Genomic DNA, 20,795 nt, shown 5'->3' with positions numbered 1-20,795 from the left:
CATGTGGAGGGGCCGTATTTACAAGGAGAGAAAAAGTCACGCAGGGTGGCTTTTCCTGTCCTTGTAAATAGGGAGGAGCAACCTGCGCCACCAGCATGTCACCAAAAGTGACGTACTGGTGGCATAGGGAGCTTGTAAATCTTCCCCATAATTTCTTGTGGAATAGCATATCTGCACTCAGACTTATGAGTCACAAATGGTGAATTTAAAAGCAGAGTAGACTCAAAATACCCCCATGGTAGCAAGGTATGACTCACAAAGACATGTATAAGAGAAAGTATGGCCTAATGACTGACTTTGGAACTGAAGAACCAAGGCGAATTGTGTCCTTGGTACAACATCATGTTATTCTAGGCAAATACTTTAACATCGCTGTGCCTAAAAAAAAAAGTGCAAAGTCAAATTCTCATGTAAACCGCTCTAATGCTCTTCTTAGGATGCTTGGAGAGCAACTGTGATGTGTGTATTGAACTCTGTGTTAAGGTACTGTAGCCCATGAACTGAATTGGAATTGTTCCAGTGCTGCAATGAAATCTCTAATAACAAACAGTTATAAAAAAAAAGTGGTATATTACCCTTGGGCCAAATGTGTGCTGCGTAAAACTTCATAAAATGTACGCCTGCATCTCATCAAGACAAAACTGACACGCAGTGGAGTCTTTTCTGTTCTCTATCATAGCATGCTGGGCTACCTCAAAGGACCGGTTTATAAAGATTGCAAACATATCATAGTGGATAGATTGCAAATCAGCAACCTACAGATGGCCTCTCCCTCCAATAGACCTAAATCAGTGATTTTTGCAGAGGGTGCAGTTTGGATTTCTTTCACACATCCTCAATAAATTACAACTCTATTATGATATAGTTCCCATGATAAGCCATCATTTTATAAAACTGCATTTAAATTCATACAGCAGACACACAAATGTACACAAACACACACTTAGGGGTCCATTAGGATGATGGGCGGAAATAGGTGGCGGGCGGTCACAGATGTCTGGCGGATTGCCACTGCCTGCATGGCGGTGGCGACCCGCCGGACATCCTAATGGGCCCCTTACTTTTGAATTCAGTAAGTCAAAGCAAGACCATCAGGGCAAAGTGAGTTGAGTTGAGGGAGTTGATTGATCTAGAGGGTACTATGATGCAAGTACTTCGGTAAAGATGCCAGACGAAGAGCGTAAAATAGGTGAAAGGAAATGTACACATTTCACCACCTTCACTGGTATATAGATACTTTTTTGGACTCTACAAAATGGGAACCCAAGAACTATTCAGTTCCAGCACACATGCTCTATGCATCAATGATCTCATTGGTCAAAGTGGGTGTGTAGTTCCTCAAGGTATGACAGGTGAGAAATATTAGAGTTCCAGGAAAGGTATGTGCTCCAATAGGAGCATGGGCCCACACACACCCAAATGGGTGTTGTGGTTCACCATTGGACTAGCTCCTTCTCAGGCCAGCGGTGCAATGCCTGACGGGCACTCATAGCTGTTTCAACCTTGATTCTGTGTAACAGTTTGGGGACTTACCCTACCGTAGAGGTGAAACCAATAACTAATCTCCTTTTGTGAACCAACTGCCCCTCTAATTTCATTGATTAATAGCATATTTTGAAAGAATTCTGCTTTGTTCTCTCCTGGTGGAAGATCAGGTGACATAAGGTACACACATTTTAATAATTCTCCTCCCCCATAGTGCATGCTCATGTTTAAGCCTAACGTTAGAAATCTCTTGTGCCTTACTGATATATTTATTTATTTAGGTGTTAGGCCCATTAGAGTAAAAATACATGATCTCTATAGTAATCATCATGCTCATCCTTTTCAGGATGAAGTGCCTTGTGTAGCTCTTTTAGGATCTGGTGGAGGAGTTCGGGCAATGATAGCACTCATGGGAACACTGTCTGAACTTGGCAGTGAAGACCTCCTGGACACCATCATGTATCTGAGTGGAGTTTCTGGATCCACATGGTGAGTTGAATTAAATTATTATTATTTTTTTAAAGAGTTTTCTATATTGCTGGCCAGACCGAAAGGTATTGGAGTGCTTATCCACATTTGTCAAGTAGCAGTTGAATACAAAGTATAACCGTAGTAAGCACATTGATTCATGACTAATCCTGTTCAGGGACGGGGGACAGAGGAACTAATCAATAGGTAGGTGCTGTAAAAGTCGTTCTTATTACCGTAGCTGAATGCTCCAATGAGCCAGAATCTGCTTTAGTCATCAGCTATCCTTTCGGAAGTGTTCGGTTGAGGAAGAGGTCTTTGAGCTGGCCTTTACATTTTTTGAAGGATGGGTTATTCCTGATATGGACTGGGATGGCATTCCAAATTTTGGGTGCATTTCCAGAGAAGGAGAGTGATAAGGTTTTTTGTTTGCGAGTTTTCCAAGGGATGTGAATTAGAGTTAGTGCTCCTGAGATTCCTTTTCTGCCCAGCTTTGTTGAGTTTGGAGGCCTGGTAGGCAGGTTTGCTAGTGTGTAGAGCTTTGTGTGTGTGACAAGCAGTTCTGATATTGTTAGGAAATAGCCACACACATAGGATACTCCAGGATACTCGCGAGTAATAGAGTGCGCTATAAAACAATTAATAACATAACATAACATAGTCCTGTTTCTATGGCCATGGACAGGTGGGTCACATGTTTTGCAGCCAGTGTTTGCTCTTGCCTTGAAAAGGGGAGTGTTACCCCTCCTACCTTGCTTGGATTCTTTGCCTTGTTGCCTTTTGCTACCCGAAGTGATTGGATGGTCGTCTGTGTCTCTGCGGAAGCCCTTCCCTGGATCGTGTGGATTTTGGACAGTTTTGCCCTTTCCTTGCCCTGTTTAATTTCATTGAGGTTTCGTGGCTATCGGATCTCTGTGGTATTCTTGTTCCATTTTTGGGTAATCCCTTGGCAATCTAGGTTCTTGCGGGGACATTTGATTTGCTTCCCAGGCATTTATATACGTTTTGCCGGGTTGATTAATTCAGTACGCGGCTGCGTGTTGAATTTGAGCTCCTGGAACACCCGTTTCCGGGTTTTTTGTAATTGCTCCATGTCGTTATGCATACTTTGGGTGCATAAACGAAGGCTACACAGAGTTTGTAGCGTTTCTCCTTACTTTACTTGAATTTAGTACTACATTCTTTTTTACTAAGTGGCCACTTCTAATATTATGAAAAGAAAGCTTTTAGAGCTATTCTTTGATAAATAAAAAGAAGTAGGGTTTTTTTATTTCTGCAGACTTTTTCCCCTGATAATTCCCTTACGCTGGACTTCTGGATACTTTCCCCCCTCCGGATTTTGGATCGTTCGGTGGTTACCAGAGTTGGATACCAGTTCTGTCACGCAGCCTGTCCTAAACTGGTATAACAATGCTGTATGATATACCTCTAAGAACAGTATAAAGAAGACATATTAGACAAGTGAAGTCCGTCGTTGCCCACCCTATTTCTACCCCACCCTCTCCCGGCGCCCAGGTGAACTGTGCTCTTCATAGGGGTATGGGTAGAGGATTGGGATCATCCTCGTTCCCGCAGCGTTGGGTATAGTTGGACGGTGAAAGTTGACAGAAAGCCAAGCCCACTAATTTATACGCTGCCTGGCCGGGGCTGAATGGGACCGGGAATCCAATGGGTGAAGATGAGGGCCCCACCTTAAGGGATCTGATGGGGGCCATTACGTCATTGCAGTCCCAAGTGCAGGATTTGAGGCAGGAAAACATGGAGTTGAGACAGGAGCTTAGTTTAGTAAAAGCTAGAGACCAGAGTAGGAGTCAGGGTCCTGTAGTACAACCCGACATTTTTCAATTTGTTAGGGGGGCAGGGCAGGGTGCAAGCGGAGGAACACCTATAGCAGTGACAGTGAGGACTCCTGTCCCTGTACCGTTGGCTGCGCCAGAACGGTTTTCAGGTGACTGTAATAAATACAGCACGTTTATGAACCAGTGCCACTTGCATTTTATGTGTCGTCCTAATGCTTTTCCGGATGATTCCGCCAAGGTGGCGTTTATCATTTCGTACTTGCAGGAACAGCGGCTTTGTGGTCTGTTCCATTGGTGGACAATGATGATCGAGTCTTATACAATTATCAGGCTTTTAAGGAACAGATGTGATGTCTGTTTGCTAAACATGCTTTTATGCAGGCGAGCGATGTCGAGTTATTGAAGCTACGGCAGGGCAAACCGGATTTGTTAACTTATATTTCTACGTTTAACTGTTTGGTGTCAGAAACTCAGTGGCCAACGGAAAAGGGAACTTCCTTGTTTTATCAGGGGTTGTGTGAGGATTTGAAAGACATTGTATCCCAGGTTGTGGATCCTCCGGACGATTGTGTGACTTTCATAGACTTGGTGTTAAAACTGAATCATCGGTTATTGGAAAGGCGTGGTGAGCGTAATCGCTTTCAAGCTTCACAAACAATGTTGGTAAAGACTGAAAACAAATCACCCAGTGATCATAAGCCAGGGCCCGAACCTATGGGGATTGATGGGGTACGAGGCCCATTGACTAATGAGGAAAAAGGAAGAAGGCAAGAATTGAATTTGTGCTTGTATTGTGGCCACGCGGGCCATTACGCTTGTGAATGCCCAGTAAAGCCATCTAGTGTTAGCCCAAAGAATGAGGTGGCATTTGTGGAGAAACAGGAAAGGGCCATGACTCAAGAAGCATATTTTGCATCATATGAGGTCGCAGGGGCAGTGCAGAGAGTGCCGAGGCATTTCACTATCTCAGCTTGTCTAGTGATCACGAATAACCATAGAGTCACTGTCTCGGTGTTGCTTGATTCAGGAGCAACAGGCAATTTTATGGATATACAGTTAGCAGACAAATTGAAGGTCCCTTGTGTATATAAGGAGCAGCCAGAGCCTGTACGTGCAATTGACGGAACTGAATTGACTTTGAGATACATAACACGGAAAACAGACCCTTTGTGTCTGTTATGTGACAATGGTAATTCGGAGTTACTTTGTTTTGATTTGATTGATGCTCCTTCCTTCTATGTGGTTCTTAGTGTTCCTTGGCTGCAGCTGCATAATCCTCGAATAGATTGGGTGAGACTAACTTTGACTTTGGACTCAGTACATTGTTTACAAAACTGTTATCAGGTTGCTACTGATAGGATATCACCATTAACTTGTGCAGTGGGTGATGGAGGAGAGGCTTTACATTCACAGATACCAGCCCCTTATTCCATGTTCAGTGATGTATTTGATAAGGGTCAGGCCAATAATCTCCCGTCCCATCTGAAGGACTGGGTTCTTTAAGACCCAGCGGTGCCAGGGCACAACACCTGAAACCTTCGTGGGTAACCTGCTCCGGCGTACGAATGACAGAGACACGGGACACTTCCTTTGGCGTCAAAGATTCAAGGTTTATTTACTGCAGGGAACACAGAAGTCACGACAAGTACAACACGTGCAACTTGGGGAGACTGCTTCAAATTGGTTCTGTGGATCGCTCCTTTTATACAGAATTTACCCATAGGACAACATGATACACAAAGGTTTACAACCTGGTTCCCACAATCATCCCCCAGAGGGGTCGTTTTGGTCACTTTGATACACACAAGGTCCGGAACATAAGTGTGGAAACATTTGGCGGTTCCCAACTGTAAAAACCCATCTTCCCAACATTAGTGCATCCCAATCGGCAGTAAAACAGATCGAAATAGGAACGAAGACAGGTGCAGAGGAAGATGGAAACAGTGGGGAGATCGGAAAGGGTGTAAAAGGGGAGTTATCGGGAAACACGAGATACAGGCATCAAAGGGACGTGCCTAATGAGATGCACGGCTGAGACAATAAACCGGCACGGCAAGATGAGCCTCGAGCGTGGCCATCTGCCTTACAGTATCATCCCCCTCGTCATAAAGGCACTTACAAGGAACATGTGTCTTCCGCAAATATCTTGGGAGTCCCAGGGTCGCGAGGCGGACAGCGTCCGTTCGCTGGCTACTTGAGGGCAAGAAACAAAATGGATGCCGTATCTAAGATGGAACCCGTGGGTACAGATTGAAAAACCCACATAACAAACGAACGGTTTAAGTTAGCACAGCGAAACTGCGCACACTTACTAAACTCGTCATTTGCGGTTCGTAGATACCAGACTCGACCATATTCGTGCGAGTCGAAAACATCACTTACAATTGTCATGGAACCTCAGACGCTCCTTTTGCCCTCATGTAGGCAAGCACTAGTCGGAATCATATTCGATATTCATCAGACCATCAAGATGTTGCTGTAGCATAGCTCTGTCCAACCGAGTCCCCTTGGTAACAGGTGGCTGTCTCATACACGTTGTAGCACAGAGGCCACATAAGGCAGGACCGCACTGCACACAAAGGCAACACGTGAACAGGAACGCCACAACGACTCCGATGATCATCAGAATCTTCCAACCCCAAGTCGACATTAGGCCCCAAAACCATCCAAGTAGCGTCCAATCCCCTACATCCACGTGTATGGATTCGGAGATTTTATGCAACTTAGAGATGGCTTGATAGACAGTCGGAGCGTTATCAGGAATGAAAATACAGCAGCTCGAATGGATCACCTTACATACCCCACCTCGATCTGCTAAGATCACGTCTAAAACCATACGGTTTTGTAACGTCATAAGTCTATCCGCCTGAAGTTCAGTGGTGATATTACCAAGGGCACTGGCAGTAATATTAGCTGTCGATTCTACCACTCGAGTCAACTGTCTCAGGTTCCTACTATTAACCATAGGTCCCCAAAACGGGAGGAAACCCTTGAAAAAGTCTCCTGCCTCTTGACCGGCAGTATCCTCTTCGCTAATTACGCCTCTCACAACTCTAGTCTTGTGATAATCTGCATCTACAGTAAACGTAGGAGGCAACTAGTTTGCGATAAAACATGAGCCCATGAAGTCAAAGGGCAACCATGCATACGCACGATCATGACAGATAAAGTAGGTACCCTTGGCAGCCAGGAACACAGGGGACGAGACCATCGGCAAAATGTAATTTTCAGTACAAGCGCTCTCTCCAAGTCGGGCTTTCGATCTTCGGCCGCGACCTATTAGACAAAAATTACCAATGTGGGGTACGACCCATATCGGAGGCGAGCTTTTAAGCTGTTTTTCACTAGTGAACACACTATATTCGCCTCTACTTAGGACCCTATAGGCTTGTACCTCTTCTTCAGGAATAAGCGAGGGATCATAGATATCGCTATCTAAATCCTCTATTGCTATAGACAAAGGTTTTTGGTACGAGGTAGGACCAGAGTAGGGGGAACGTGGTTCTCGAATTGGGTGGAAACCCAGTGCGCTTCGAAACATTGTTTGAAATGCTCGAGCAGACCCTTGGGAACTATACGGTAACACCAGATATGGAATTCCCTTATCTGTAGTATGTGGCATCAACCCACACACCCAACAATTAGTAGTGTTAACCACTAACTGATGCTGGTGAAGGAGCTGAATAAAGGAATTGTTGCGGAATTCTGCACGTCTAGCCTGCTCATGTTCAGGTAAGATATGAAAAGAATGAGGAGATGCAGTGGAGGTGAGTTTAGGGTCAGTGGTAGGAGTAGGTATGGCAGAAGGTAAGAAGTAAAACATCGTGTAATACACCCCACCCGCCAATAATGCAGAAACAGTCAAAAACAATACGAATATTTGGAATTTAAAACATTTGGTACGACTAAATTGCTGCAGCTTGAATCTTTGCGCTTGAGCTCCTTCCAAGTCCGTCAGCTTCGAAAATGCCATCCCCTACGACCGTCCGCAACGTTTCTTGACGCACTTCGTTCTGTGTAGCAGTAGTCAATCCCTAGGAGTTCCCAGGAACCGACGGTCTTTAACCTAGTGTCAAGACCTACTAACCAGAAGGAAGTACGCGCGCGGCCCTACGGTCTTTATTTCACAAATATATATGCGAAAACAATGTTTCTCAGCTGTGGAAGCAAAAAGTATAAGGAACGACGCTCAATGAATATATACAAAAATAATCACAATGATATGAGTGTTCAAACTGGTCGTGGAAAACGGGATAATGCAATTGTCAAAGGACAGAACAGGATCTTTTATTAGTCTCTGGTGCTGGATCGCAAAAAGTATCGGGTTTTCCCAGGACGTGTCTGTTCGTCAAACAAAGGATCCGTTGAAGGGACAACGCCCTGATGATCAGCTGAATGTTCTGGTCTTGAGTCTTTTGCTGACAAATGTTCGACAGTGTCTTTCTGCTGCACTGAGGATTCTCCGACAAGTTGTGCGTCACTGAAAGGCACAAAGGCCAGCAATCCTTCGGTTTCAGTTGATGCAATGCCTTTCCTCACCCACGAGTCTGCTGGCAACGGGATAGGGACCTTTTTAGTATGGGTGGCATGCACCCAATTCTTACGTCCCTCAAGACGAACGGCAGTTCTCGTGACAAGGAGAACCTGGTAAGGTCCAGTGAACCTGGGATCCAAATTGTTCTTGCGCAAAAAGTTTCGCGTTACCACCCAATCTCCGGGCTGGAGCTGGTGGCCTGGACCCTCCGTCTGCGTCGGCAATGCTTCGTGAACCTGTTGGTGAATTAACCTCAGTTTAGCAGTCAAGTCATGAAGATAATCGATCAACATTGGATACTCAAGATCACAAAAGGCACCCGGTCTAGGGACCCCCCAAACATTGGCAGGACGACCGAACACTATTTCATAGGGACTGAGCCCTACTCGGGAGTGTACAGTTGCCCTTGTTGACAGTAATGCTAAAGGTAAAGCGTCAGGCCACGAGAGACCAGTCGTAGCTTGAATCTTCGCTAGTTTTAGTTTAAGGGTGCCATTGTACCCTTCAACCAAACCAGCTGACTGGGGATGATTGGCGCTATGGAATTTCTGATTAATTCCAAGGCCCTTACACACACTCTTCATCACACTCCCCACGAACTCACTTCCGTTATCTGACCACACAACTCTAGGCATTCCATACCGAGGAAAATATTCCTTCAGTAGGATTTTCGCAGTAGACAAAGCAGTATTGTCTTTGAGAGGATAGGCCTCGATCCATCGGGAGAATGCGCAAACCACAACTAAAACGTATTTCAGGTTATTGCATCGCTCCATATGGATGAAGTCCAATTGAATCACCTCAAAGGGACATGAAGGGGGAGCAAAACTACCAGGAGGAGTTGGGGTTCCCTTACCAGGATTGTACAACATACATACCATACAATTCTTAACCAAGCGTTCAGCACATTTCGTAATACCATCATTCTTCCACACAGGGGACAACAACTTGCAAATACCTTTCGCGCTAATATGTGCTAACCCATGCGCCATAGTCACAACAGCCAGCACATACGCATCAGGCAACATCCATCTTTTCTGATCCGATAAATCAGTCCAACAACCATTCGCATCCAACTTTCCCGTACTTTCTTTCCACTTCGCCTTTTCAGTCTCGGTGGCCTCATTCTGAATTGCTTTCACACTCTCGATAGTGTCCTCACACATACTCGATTCTGTAGGCCACCTAACCGAACTCGTCACATACATTCGAGTGCTAAGGTTCCGGGCAGTCTCCTTAGCAGTCTCATCCGCAAACGCATTACCACGACCAACATCATCCGTCACCTTACGATGCGCACTACATTTGACAATCGCCACTTGCTTAGGCAACGTAAGTGCATCCAAAAGATCATTCACAAGCTGGCCATGCTGAATCTTCGTGCCATGCGATGTTAGAAAACCTCTCTCTCTCCACAACCGTCCAAAACTATGCGCGACGCCAAAGGCATATTGGCTGTCGGTAAACACATTCACACGTTTCCCTTTCGCTAACACACACGCTCTAGTGAGAGCGATCAGCTCTGCGGCTTGGGCAGAATTCTGATTTAATCGTGCAGTCTCAACAACAGTATTCAACGTTACAACAGCATATGCAGTAGTCACATCGCCATTCGACAACTTGAAACATGAACCATCCACATACAGTGTTCCATCTGGGTCTTCCAATGGGGTGTTTTTAAGGTCCACTCGACCTTTTGTTTCCTCCTCTGTCCTCAAATAACAATCGTGTTCTGTTATTTCATCTGACTCTGAGCTAATTGGTAACAAAGTTGCCGGGTTCAGAACATTACAACGTTTTATTTGAATGTGGCTTGCCAACAGCGTCAACTCGTACCCAGACAACCTCGCACTCGTCAAGTGCTGAGTTTTTGTACGATTTAAAAGGGTGTCGACTGCATGCGGAACCATCACCGTAAGCATATTATCCATGACCAATCCTGCTGATTGTCGGATGGAGACCGCGGCTGCCGCCGTCGCTCGTAAACAACTCGGCAATGCTCTAGCTACCGGGTCCAAGGTCGAGGAAAAATATGCACATGGACGTTGCTTTCCACCAAAAGGTTGCGTTAAGACACTCAACGCACAACCTTCCCTCTCGTGAACATATAATGTAAACGGCTTGCTATAGTCAGGAGTACCTAACACAGGAGCCGAACACAATGAATCACGTAATTCAGAAAAACTTTTCTGACATTCTTCCGTCCATGGTAAAGGAGTTGAAACATCCTTGCACGTAAGAGCCACTAATGGTTTCGCTAGCAATGAAAAATTAGGAATCCATTGCCTGCAGTACGACGTAATACCTAAAAAGGCACGCACATCTCTTTGGGTTGTTGGCACAGCCATTCGTGCAATCGCTGCAATTCTCTCTGGGGTCAACCGCCTTCCTTCCTTTGACAATAAGTGACCTAGATAGGTCACTTCTTGACAACAATATTGGAGTTTAGAAGGTGACACCTTGTGATTTAACTAGCAGAGATGTTGCAGCAGCGATACCGTAGCGATGTTGCAAATGTCCTGAGTATCTGCAGCCACCAATAGGTCATCGACGTATTGGATTAAGGCCGCACCAGCCGGCAACCGAAATGCATCCAGTTGACCCTTCAAGGCTTGACTGTAAATCAATGGACTTTCACAGTAGCCCTGAGGAGCGCGTTTAAACCGGAAGCTGCGTCCACCAAGAGAGAAACCGAAAAGGTCTCTGCTCTCTTCCGCAATGGGAATGCTGAAGAACGCATTCTTCAAGTCAATCACCGAAAACCACGATGCAGAAGCTGGAATCAGAGTCAGTAGCGCCGTGATGTCAGGCACAACGGGGAACTGAGGAATCACAATTTTATTCACCTCCCGTAAATCGATAACAAAACGATAAACAGGTGGTTTCGAAGGATCAGTACGTTTTAGAATGGGCAGTACAGGGCTGTTGCACACGTTTCCCCGTGTTTCCTCAATAACGTCTTTCTCGATCAAATCATAGATGATCGCTAACAGTGCTCGTTCACCATCAAGAGAGATACGATACTGGGGAATGCGTGGCAATCGCACATTGGATTTCAACTGAACAACATAAGGTGAGATATCAAGCAGGCCCACATCATTGGGACCTGTTGCCCACAAAGACGCAGGAAGAGAACTCAATTCCGGTGGAAGCTTATCGAGAGACAAGTACATAGGAGAGACAACCCTCTCTCCCAACATAAGCTTTACACCCACAGGAGAACAATACAAAGTTGCATACAAACGTTCAAGCAAATCCAGGCCCAAAAGATTTTCACCACAACCCGTAGTCAAAATCAACGGAGCCTCTAGCTCACGAGGCCCAATTGTAAGGGGCAAAGGGCGCAAAACTGGATTGCTAACGGGGGCGCCAGAAAATCCAACGGAAACATTTGTTAAGCCAGACAAAGGTGCGCCAGGGAGTTTCGAATGCTTAATGGAACTTTTCGCTGCACCAGTGTCCAACAGAAAAGGCTCAACGACGCCCGATGTAGCAACTGCGACGTAAGGCCCTCTCTGATCAACCGGAACTGATACTACTCCCTCTCCTTGTCTTCGGCTGTCCTAGTAATTACTGTCGTCAGTTCCCTGATCGACGTAATAATCATCTACATTGTACTGCGCAGATCGTCCTTGCGACGATCCACGTTGATCAAAACCATCATCGGAATGTGATGAGTTATCTAAGCGATCGTTCTGAGCACCACGACCTCTACCACGTGGTGCCTGCTGTGAACCACCACGACCTCCTCTAGATGAATTACCACTATTACGTTCGTTTAGAACAGGACAATTGAATTTGATATGTCCCTCCTGTCTACAATAAGCACATTGATTGTACGCTAACGAGGATCTTTGGGAAGAGGAGTCATTACGAGATTGTGATCTGTTTGATTGCAGCTGTGATCTATTTTGTTGCGAAGTATTCTGATTCAAACGTGGAGGATACGCTTGCTGAAGCAACACTTTAGTTTTAAGCTCTTTCGTTTTTTTATCAGCACGGTCGTTCTCTTCTTTCTCTCTGTTCTCATAATATTGTGCCGTGGCCAATATCTGAGCTGAAGTAGTAACGGCCCACGCACTTTCTGAATTCTTCAATTTATTGCTCAAATCGGGCAATAAGTTCGAAACAAATTTATCCACGAACAACCTTTGACCACCCTCAGTGCTCATATCCTGACCACTATGATCGATGAATGCCTCCTCGAACCTCGTAAAGAAATCGGAGACACTCTCGTCCTTTTTCTGTTTACAAGCTGACAATTTGTCCCAATTGACCCTCATAGCTGGCATAAGAGTTTTCATTAACGTTATTATTCTTTGAGGAAGATCAGCAATCAGCTGCTCGGGTTTAGCACCACCAGTTTGTCGGGCATCCGCCGCTACTATGGCAGCCCAAGCACCACCTAATTCATTCGGATGATTCTCCTGACGAATCTTAGCCCATACCGGTTGAGGCACAACATTGCCGAACAACATGTCGAGATCGGCAAGATTCATTATCGTAGCGTCTACGAGCTGCGATAATTCCTTATAGTACCCTGCAGGATTTTTGCGAGGGTCAGGCAAAGATTGCTTTACCTGTAACACTTCCGATCGTTTCCATGGGAGATGTATCCACACTCTCTGGAAATGCGCCAATATCGGAGGTTATGCATTAGGATTAGCTGGCATCCATACTGGTGGAACTTCCCGCATGGGAAACTGACCAGACTCATCTGGCTGTCTTTCAACATCCTCAACAAACAAGGCTTGAGGTATAGGAGTGGGACGAAAAGATAGCAACCGTTCAACAGCACGTCGAACATTGGTATCCACTATCAGTCCAGTCGAGAACTGAAGTTGTAGATCAGACAAAGCGGTCAGCACCTCGTCAGGTGCGTCGGCCGATATCTGATCACGAAGAACCTTACACATCTCCTCGAACACAAATCTTTGGGTTGGTATATTGAATTGACAAAACGTGTCGAGTACAATACGTGGTGGATTTCTAAGGGGATGTGTCATCCAACCCATCGCCATATTATATAGCGAAGCGCGTTCCCTGTTACCAGGAAGCTGACTACGTCTCTGAGGACCATCGGAACCAGCGGACCCAAGAACAGGTCCGAGCGAATGAAAGAAGCTAGCCGCAAGAGGAGAATTACGACTACGAGTACAAGGAGAAGTATAGGACACAGGACTAACAAGTGAAGGAGTAGAAACAGAAGCAACAACAGGAGTTAACAGAGCAGGAGCAGGAGTATGTGGAAGCGGAGGAGCAGTAGGAATAGCAACAGGCAAAGGAGCAGGAACAGTCGGAAGAACGGGTGCAGGTTGAGGAACAGGCAAAGGAAGAATAGGTGCAGGAACAGGTACAGGGGGAATCACAGGAGCCATGGTACCCTGTACATACGGAGGTGGCGACTTCATAAGATAGGACATTAAAGGATCCTCAACTGCCTCTTCCTTCTTTTCCGACTCCGTAGGCAAAGTAGGATAGCATTTATCTATAGTCATACGCTGTAATCTATCAAACACTTCCTTTTCCTTAACCTCCTTATCATGCTGAAATTGCTCTGCTTTCTTTACAATAGTAGCTATATTATTTCTCTGATTTCGTTTAGTCTGTCTGATTTCTTTCTGTCGGGCTTCATTACGCCACAACCGAAAGGCATCAAACATGGCCGGCCTTGACTTTTTCTCAAACAATTTAGCCTCTAGGTTATCTAGGATCGGGGTCTCAAAGCTACCATGAGGTGGCCAACTAAGGACACCGTCCTTCTTTGTATAACGAATCCAATAATCATTAAAGGTAATCGGGCCTAGCCCATGTTTACTGTACACTTCATAAGTCGGAGTTCCAACCGAAGGTATCGGACACGAGTCCTCCAGTCGGGAATCCACACCACACGGTCTGAAACAACTGAACAACGTACTACGACCAGGCATCTTGCACACTAGCCGAGTTTCACAAACTTCAAGGGTTACGGGATTTACCAAGTCCCAGCAAAGAGCAAAAACCCTCGGTTTTTGACAGCTGCAGTCGTCAAATAACACAACAAAGTACGCTAGCAAAGTGTCACCGACAAAAACACTCATACAGCGTCAACAACAAAAACACTCGCTAAAGTGTCAACAACCAAGGACTCTGGGAGCGACCCACAAATACTTAACTCAAAGATCGATGGCGTCACCAGGAAGGCCCGTCAATCGTCTCGCTATACCAAGGTCTACGCCAGGCGCCAAAACAGGTCTACAGTCAGGGCAGCAGTCCGTCGCAGCCGTCAGGAGGCGGGAATCTTAGCGGGAAAAGTCTTCGGGCCACTTGTTTCGACAACAGGATCGATGAAGCGGAGTGCACCTTCCCTCGGAGATTTCACACGAAGTTCCTCACGATCGTCGGGCTTGGACCGGTACCACTGATGCAGCCCCACGTTGGGCGCCAACTGAAGGACTGGGTTCTTTAAGACCCAGCGATGCCAGGGCACAACACCTGAAACCTTCGTGGGTAACCTGCTCCGGCGTACGAATGACAGAGACACGGGACACTTCCTTCGGCGTCAAAGATTCAAGGTTTATTTACTGCAGGGAACACAGAAGTCACGACAAGTACAACACGTGCAACTTGGGGAGACTGCTTCAAATTGGTTCTGTGGATCGCTCCTTTTATACAGAATTTACACATAGGACAACATGATACACAAAGGTTTACAACCTGGTTCCCACAATCATCCCCCAGAGGGGTCGTTTTGGTCACTTTGATACACACAAGGTCCGGAACATAAGTGTGGAAACATTTGGCGGTTCCCAACTGTAAAAACCCATCTTCCCAACATTAGTGCATTCCAATCGGCAGTAAAACAGATCGAAATAGGAACGAAGACAGGTGCAGAGGAAGATGGAAACAGTGGGGAGATCGGAAAGGGTGTAAAAGGGGAGGTATCGGGAAACACAAGATACAGGCATCAAAGGGACGTGCCTAATGAGATGCACGGCTGAGACAATAAACCGGCACGGCAAGATGAGCCTCGAGCGGGGCCATCTGCCTTACAGTATCATCCCCCTCGTCATAAAGACACTTACAAGGAACATGTGTCTTCCGCAAATATCTTGGGAGTCCCAGGGTCGCGAGGCGGACAGCGTCCGTTCGCTGGCTACTTGAGGGCAAGAAACAAAATGGATGCCGTATCTAAGATGGAACCCGTGGGTACAGATTGAAAAACCCACATAACAAACGAACGGTTTAAGTTAGCACAGCGAAACTGCGCACACTTACTAAACTCGTCATTTGCGGTTCGTAGATACCAGACTCGACCATATTCGTGCGAGTCGAAAACATCACTTGCAATTGTCACGGAACCTCACATCGATCCTTTGACTGCCGTATTAATTTGTTGCCTGGTGCTAGGTTGCCTTGTAGTCGCATATATGCATTGTCGGAGTCTGAAGAACGGCATTTGAAGGTGTATGTGGATGACCTGTTGGCAAAGGGGTTTATACGTCCCTCTTCCTCTCCTGTATCTTCAGCTATCTTCTTTATACCGAAGGAGGCTAGTATGCACGCGTGTGTGGACTATAAGGCTCTTAATAAAGTCCCCGTAAAGAACAAATACCCCCTCCTGTTGATTCCGGTATTATTGGATCAGCTGAAGCATGCCAAGGTGTTCACCAAATTGGACTTAACGGGGGCATATCCCCTCATTCGTGTCTGTACCGGAAACTAATGGAAAACAGCATTCGGGACCGAATTTGGTTTGTTTGAGTATTGTGTTATGCCTTTTGGTTTATGTAATGCTCCTGCTGCTTTTCAGTTTTTTATTAATGAGGTGTTGAGGGATTTTTTGGATTTAAATGTTATTGTTTATATTGATGATATTTTGATTTTTTCTGAGTCCATGGAAGTGCACGAGTCTCATGTTACCCAGGTCCTGCAGAAATTGAAGGAACATAGTTTGTTCATTAAGTTGAAGTGCCAATTTCACACATCAAGCGTGGAGTTCTTGGGCTTCATTGTGTCTGCGAATGGCATAAGGATGGACCCACGGAAGATTGAATCCATTGTCACTTGGCCGATTCCAACTTGTGTTAAGGATGTGCAGGTTTTGTTAGGTTTTGCCAATTTTTATCGGCGTTTTATCTCCCACTTTATCCAGTATTTGGGTGTCTTTCATAGATTCACATGCCTGAATCATTCCCCGTCGCCGAGACGGGAGCCTCCGGTACATAAAAAAGTAATGTCCTAAGGACATACATAGAGAACATAGGCCGAAGGGCCTCCCCTTTGGGGCCTTTCCACGTCCTTATGTAAAAAGGACCGAACTCTCATCGTTAGCCAATCAGCTCCGACCTCCCTCTAGAACCTTCCCGGGAGGAGCCTCCGTCCCTCAGATTTTCTACCGCACGTTGTGCTAGGGAGTCTCCAACCTGAGCTCTTCAGGTTTTTTTGCTTCGAAGTCTCAAACTTCTCTGGAAATCCCTTTGTTCAAAGGAATAATTATCCTATCTTCGACTGCCGTCTCCCATGTCGGAATCCAATAAAAAGGCTTCATCCATGGCAGACTCGCAAAAGAAAGCCCTTCTCAGGGCCTGTTCCTCCTGCGGCAAGAAGCGGATTCAAGCGGAGGATAAGCACGACCTGTGCTTGTATTGCCTGTACCCTGACCACGTCTCTGACAAGTGTAGGGTGTGTAGAGCCTTCCCAAAGAAGACTGTAAAGGAAAGAGAGGCTCGCCTTCTCGAATGGCTCGACAGGCTTAAGGACCGAGACACTCTGGAATCTTCCGAGGGTAGTGTCTCCGTGTCCTCAAAAGTCTCCATGAAGAGACCCAGGGAGCAGTCCCCTGGAGAGACAGACACTCCTCCCAAGAAAGCGCATAGGAAGCCTTCGGAGGCACGTTCCACCACCTCCTCCGTGTCTGTTCGAGACGACCAGAGGTTCAAGAAACCCGCTCCATCTACTAAGCGGACCACCTCGGTCTCGACCACCGTGTCGACCACTACGGCCTCATCGCCCTCCGCGACGGCCACAACGACCACCACTGCGTCCTCAGGCGCACCGGTCTCCTCTACCATTCCTCTGAAGTCTTCGTCCAAGACCAAAACAGGACCATCGACGGTGTCCCCACTGTCTGCGTCATCGTCGCCTAAGACATCCAAGTCAAGTTCAAAAGGTCCGCCTTCGCCGAAGAAATCTCAAACCGAAGGTTCGTCACCTAAACAGTCAAGGTCAAGTTCAAAAGGCCCGCCTTCGCCCAAGAAATCTCAAGTTGAAGGCTCTACCACCAGTAAGTCCACGGTTCAATTGTCCCCGCAGACTTTGGTGCCATCGACAATATCGGAATCGTTACAGTCGCCAACCCAAACGGCAGGCGCGCCATCTTCACGCACGTCGTCGGAAGGGACCCCGGCGCCATCTTGGAAGGAATCCAGATTGGTCGAGGTCTCCATTCACTCGATTCCACCTTCCTCGGTTCCCCCAACAAGGGGTTGCCACCCGATCAGGAGCAGGTAGCTCTGCATAGTGAGGATTCCGAGGAGGAGAACCAGCCCGATCCGGCCACCTCCCTATCGGACATTCACGAGGACCAGGAGGAAGTCATGTATCAGGAACGTTCCGTACACTCAAGTGTCCGCACGGAAACCACCCCGATGATCTGTTTGCCCGTATCCCTGGTCAACGATTTGCGCTGCCTAGTGCAGGACTATAAGCAAAGATTTCCGGATGCCGACAGCGGAACCCAGGCACCGGTCACCCAGGCGCAGCCGTCGGCCTCGCGTCCTTCCGCTCTCCAGTCCCGGCCTCGGAACCAACCCCTACCTCGTGCTCGACAGCCTCAGGTAGAGGACTCCTCTGAGGATGAGGAGGAGGAGGAGGAGGCGGACTTGGAGGAAGGTGAAGTGCAAGACGTCGACTCGGACCCGAGAAACGACGACGCCGATGCTGCGTCATCCCAGCATTCGTCGACCCCGGCATCCCCACAACCGCGCCCAACTGAAGCGACGGACGTTGGGGGCTTCCACAGGCTAGTGGACAGGGCGGCTAAGAGGTTTCACATGGCGGTGGAATCCACGGAAACAGAATGCTTCCTCCATGATTTCAAGGAGCACAGCCAGAAGTCGGCCAAGTCTATTCCAGTTATAGACTTTCTGTGGGAACAAGGCAAGAAGTTGATGCTTACGCCTGCCTCGGTGCCTGCGGTTGTTCCGCGCCTGGACAAAAAATATAAGGCCCCGCTTACCGCGCCGGCCTGCCTTACCGGCCACCCCAAACCGGATTCGGTAGTGACTCAGGCGGCCCAAAAACAATCCCGCAACCCATCCTCGCCACTGTCCGCACCCCCGGACAAGGAAGGCAGAAAATTGGACACCATTGGCAAGCGGTTCTCTACCACGTCCGCCATGACCATCAAGGTGGCAAATTCCATCGCCCTGCTAGGGTGCTACAACCGCCAGCTATGGGAGGACATTGCCCCCTACCTGCAAGACCTGCCAGCCACGGTCCAGGACGAGGTGAAAGCTCTCCTAGCGGAAGGACAAAACTCAGCTGCAGAGATCATCGACTGCGCCATCGACGCAGCCATGACTGGATTCCGCCAATTAGCCGGGGCTGCCGTGCTCCGACGCCAGGGCTGGCTCAAGGCAACGTCCTTTCGACAAGAGGTACAATCTAAGGTGCTGGACATGCCATTCGATGGTCAGTTTCTTTTTGGGGAAAAGATAGACGAAGCACTCCAGGCCATTAAGAAGGATACCGACACGGCAAGGGCGCTGGGCTCCCTCCAGTCCCGGAACCAGTCCTTTCGGGGTGGCCGCTCCAGAGGCCAGTATTCCTACAGATGTTCCTACCAAAATGGGTCGTCCTACTCCTACGGCAACAGGAACCAGCCCCAGCACAAACAACAGAACCGACAGTCGTCCTATGGGAGGTCATCCTTCAGAGGCAAGTCCGCCAAGAAGGGCGCTGGCGGCCGCCAGTGACCATTTACTCCAGCCAGTCCCACCACCGTCTCAATCCTTTCAAATTGGAGGAAAACTGACCCACTTCCTCCCCAATTGGCGAAAAATCACTACGGATCGGTGGGTACTACAGATAATTCAATTTGGACATTCCCTCGAAATTATCAACACCCCTCCCAACACACCTCCGCTGAAGCGCGCGCACAAACACCTGCACCTCCTTCTCAAGGAAGTCTCCGCCATGTTGGTAAAAGGAGCCATCGAGAGGGTCCCAGCGTCCCAGAAGGGGACGGGATTTTCTTCCCACTTCTTCCTGGTCCAACAAAAGGGAGACAAGTGGAGACCACTCCTGGACCTCCGGGCGCTCCACGCCTTCCTTCGGAGTCAGTCCTTCCGGATGGTAACGTTACAGGAGATCCTGGGAGCGCTGGAGAGGGGAGACTCCATGGTCTCCCTGGACTTACAGGACGCCTACTACCATATCCCCATCCTCACAAGGCACAGGAGGTTCCTGCGGTTCGAGGTAGCAGGCAGACATTATCAGTTCAAGGTCTTGCCATTCGGCCTCAAATCCGCGCCGCGTATCTTCACGAAGTGCTTGGCGCCGGTGGCAGCCTTCCTGCGGCAAAGAGGTCACCAGGTATTCCCCTACCTGGACGACTGGCTGGTGAAGGCGCCCTCTCCGGGGAGAGCAACCGCTTCCTCCAACGCCTGCAGCGCACTTTTTCAACAGCTGGGTCTGACGATCAACCTCAAAAAATCCTGCACTACTCCATCAACGAGGGTCACCTTCCTAGGGGCTACCTTAGACACGGATTGCGCAAAGGCCTTCCCCTCGGAGGACAGGACCAACAAAATACTGTCTCTGGCCGCGGCGGTGGCCAAGAAATCTCGCATCAAGGTCAGGACATTCACCTCCCTGCTAGGGATGATGTCCTCCTGCATTCTCCTCATACCGCAATGGGAGGCTCTGGCGAGGCAATGGAAACAGAGTTCCGGCTCGTTCGAGGACGTTATCAGGATCACACCGGCCATCACAAAGGCCCTTCTGTTTTGGAGAAGGCGGAAACACCTGACGGCCGGCTTGCAGTTCCTCCTGCCGCCGGCACCTCTGGTCATCACGACAGATGCCTCCCTGGAAGGCTGGGGCGCTGTTCTACTGGACCTTCGAGTCAGCGGCAAATGGGAGGCCCAAGAGAAACTACTACACATCAACCTCCTAGAGCTGAGGGCTGTGTATCTGGCTCTGCAGGCATTCCTGCCACGTATCGGAACTTCCCCGGTGCTCGTCAGAACGGACAATACCATGACGATGCACTACCTGAACAAACAAGGGGGAACGCGATCTCTCTCTCTCTCACGAGAATCGCAGAAAATCTGGAACTGGTTGGTAGCACACGGGCTCTCCCTCAAGGCGGAGTACGTTCCCGGGAAGGACAATACCATCGCGGACGCCCTCAGCAGGCAGACCTCTCTCTCCCACGAATGGGAGCTGCACGGCGACACAGTGGCCCACCTCTTCTCGCAATGGGGAACCCCGAAGATCGATCTCTTCGCAACGGCAGGGAACGC

The 20,795-nt window shown here is 48.0% G+C and overlaps 1 protein-coding gene across 2 annotated transcripts in view; it reads left to right on the top strand.

Annotated features, from left to right (window-relative positions):
- Positions 1-20,795, top strand: part of LOC147712934 (cytosolic phospholipase A2 gamma-like) — a 646,694-nt gene that overhangs the window by 168,777 nt on the left and 457,122 nt on the right. For both annotated transcript variants that reach the window (XM_086920395.1, XM_086920396.1), the window contains exon 5: positions 1,832-1,974. In XM_086920395.1, the coding sequence (XP_086776521.1) occupies positions 1,832-1,974 (143 nt within the window). The remainder of the gene's footprint in view (positions 1-1,831; positions 1,975-20,795) is intronic.

The sequence above is a fragment of the Lissotriton vulgaris genome, chromosome 5 (genome assembly GCF_964263255.1).
Source record: "Lissotriton vulgaris chromosome 5, aLisVul1.2, whole genome shotgun sequence".
Classification (NCBI taxonomy): Eukaryota; Metazoa; Chordata; class Amphibia; order Caudata; family Salamandridae; genus Lissotriton; species Lissotriton vulgaris.
This window is presented reverse-complemented; position numbering and strand designations above follow the sequence as displayed.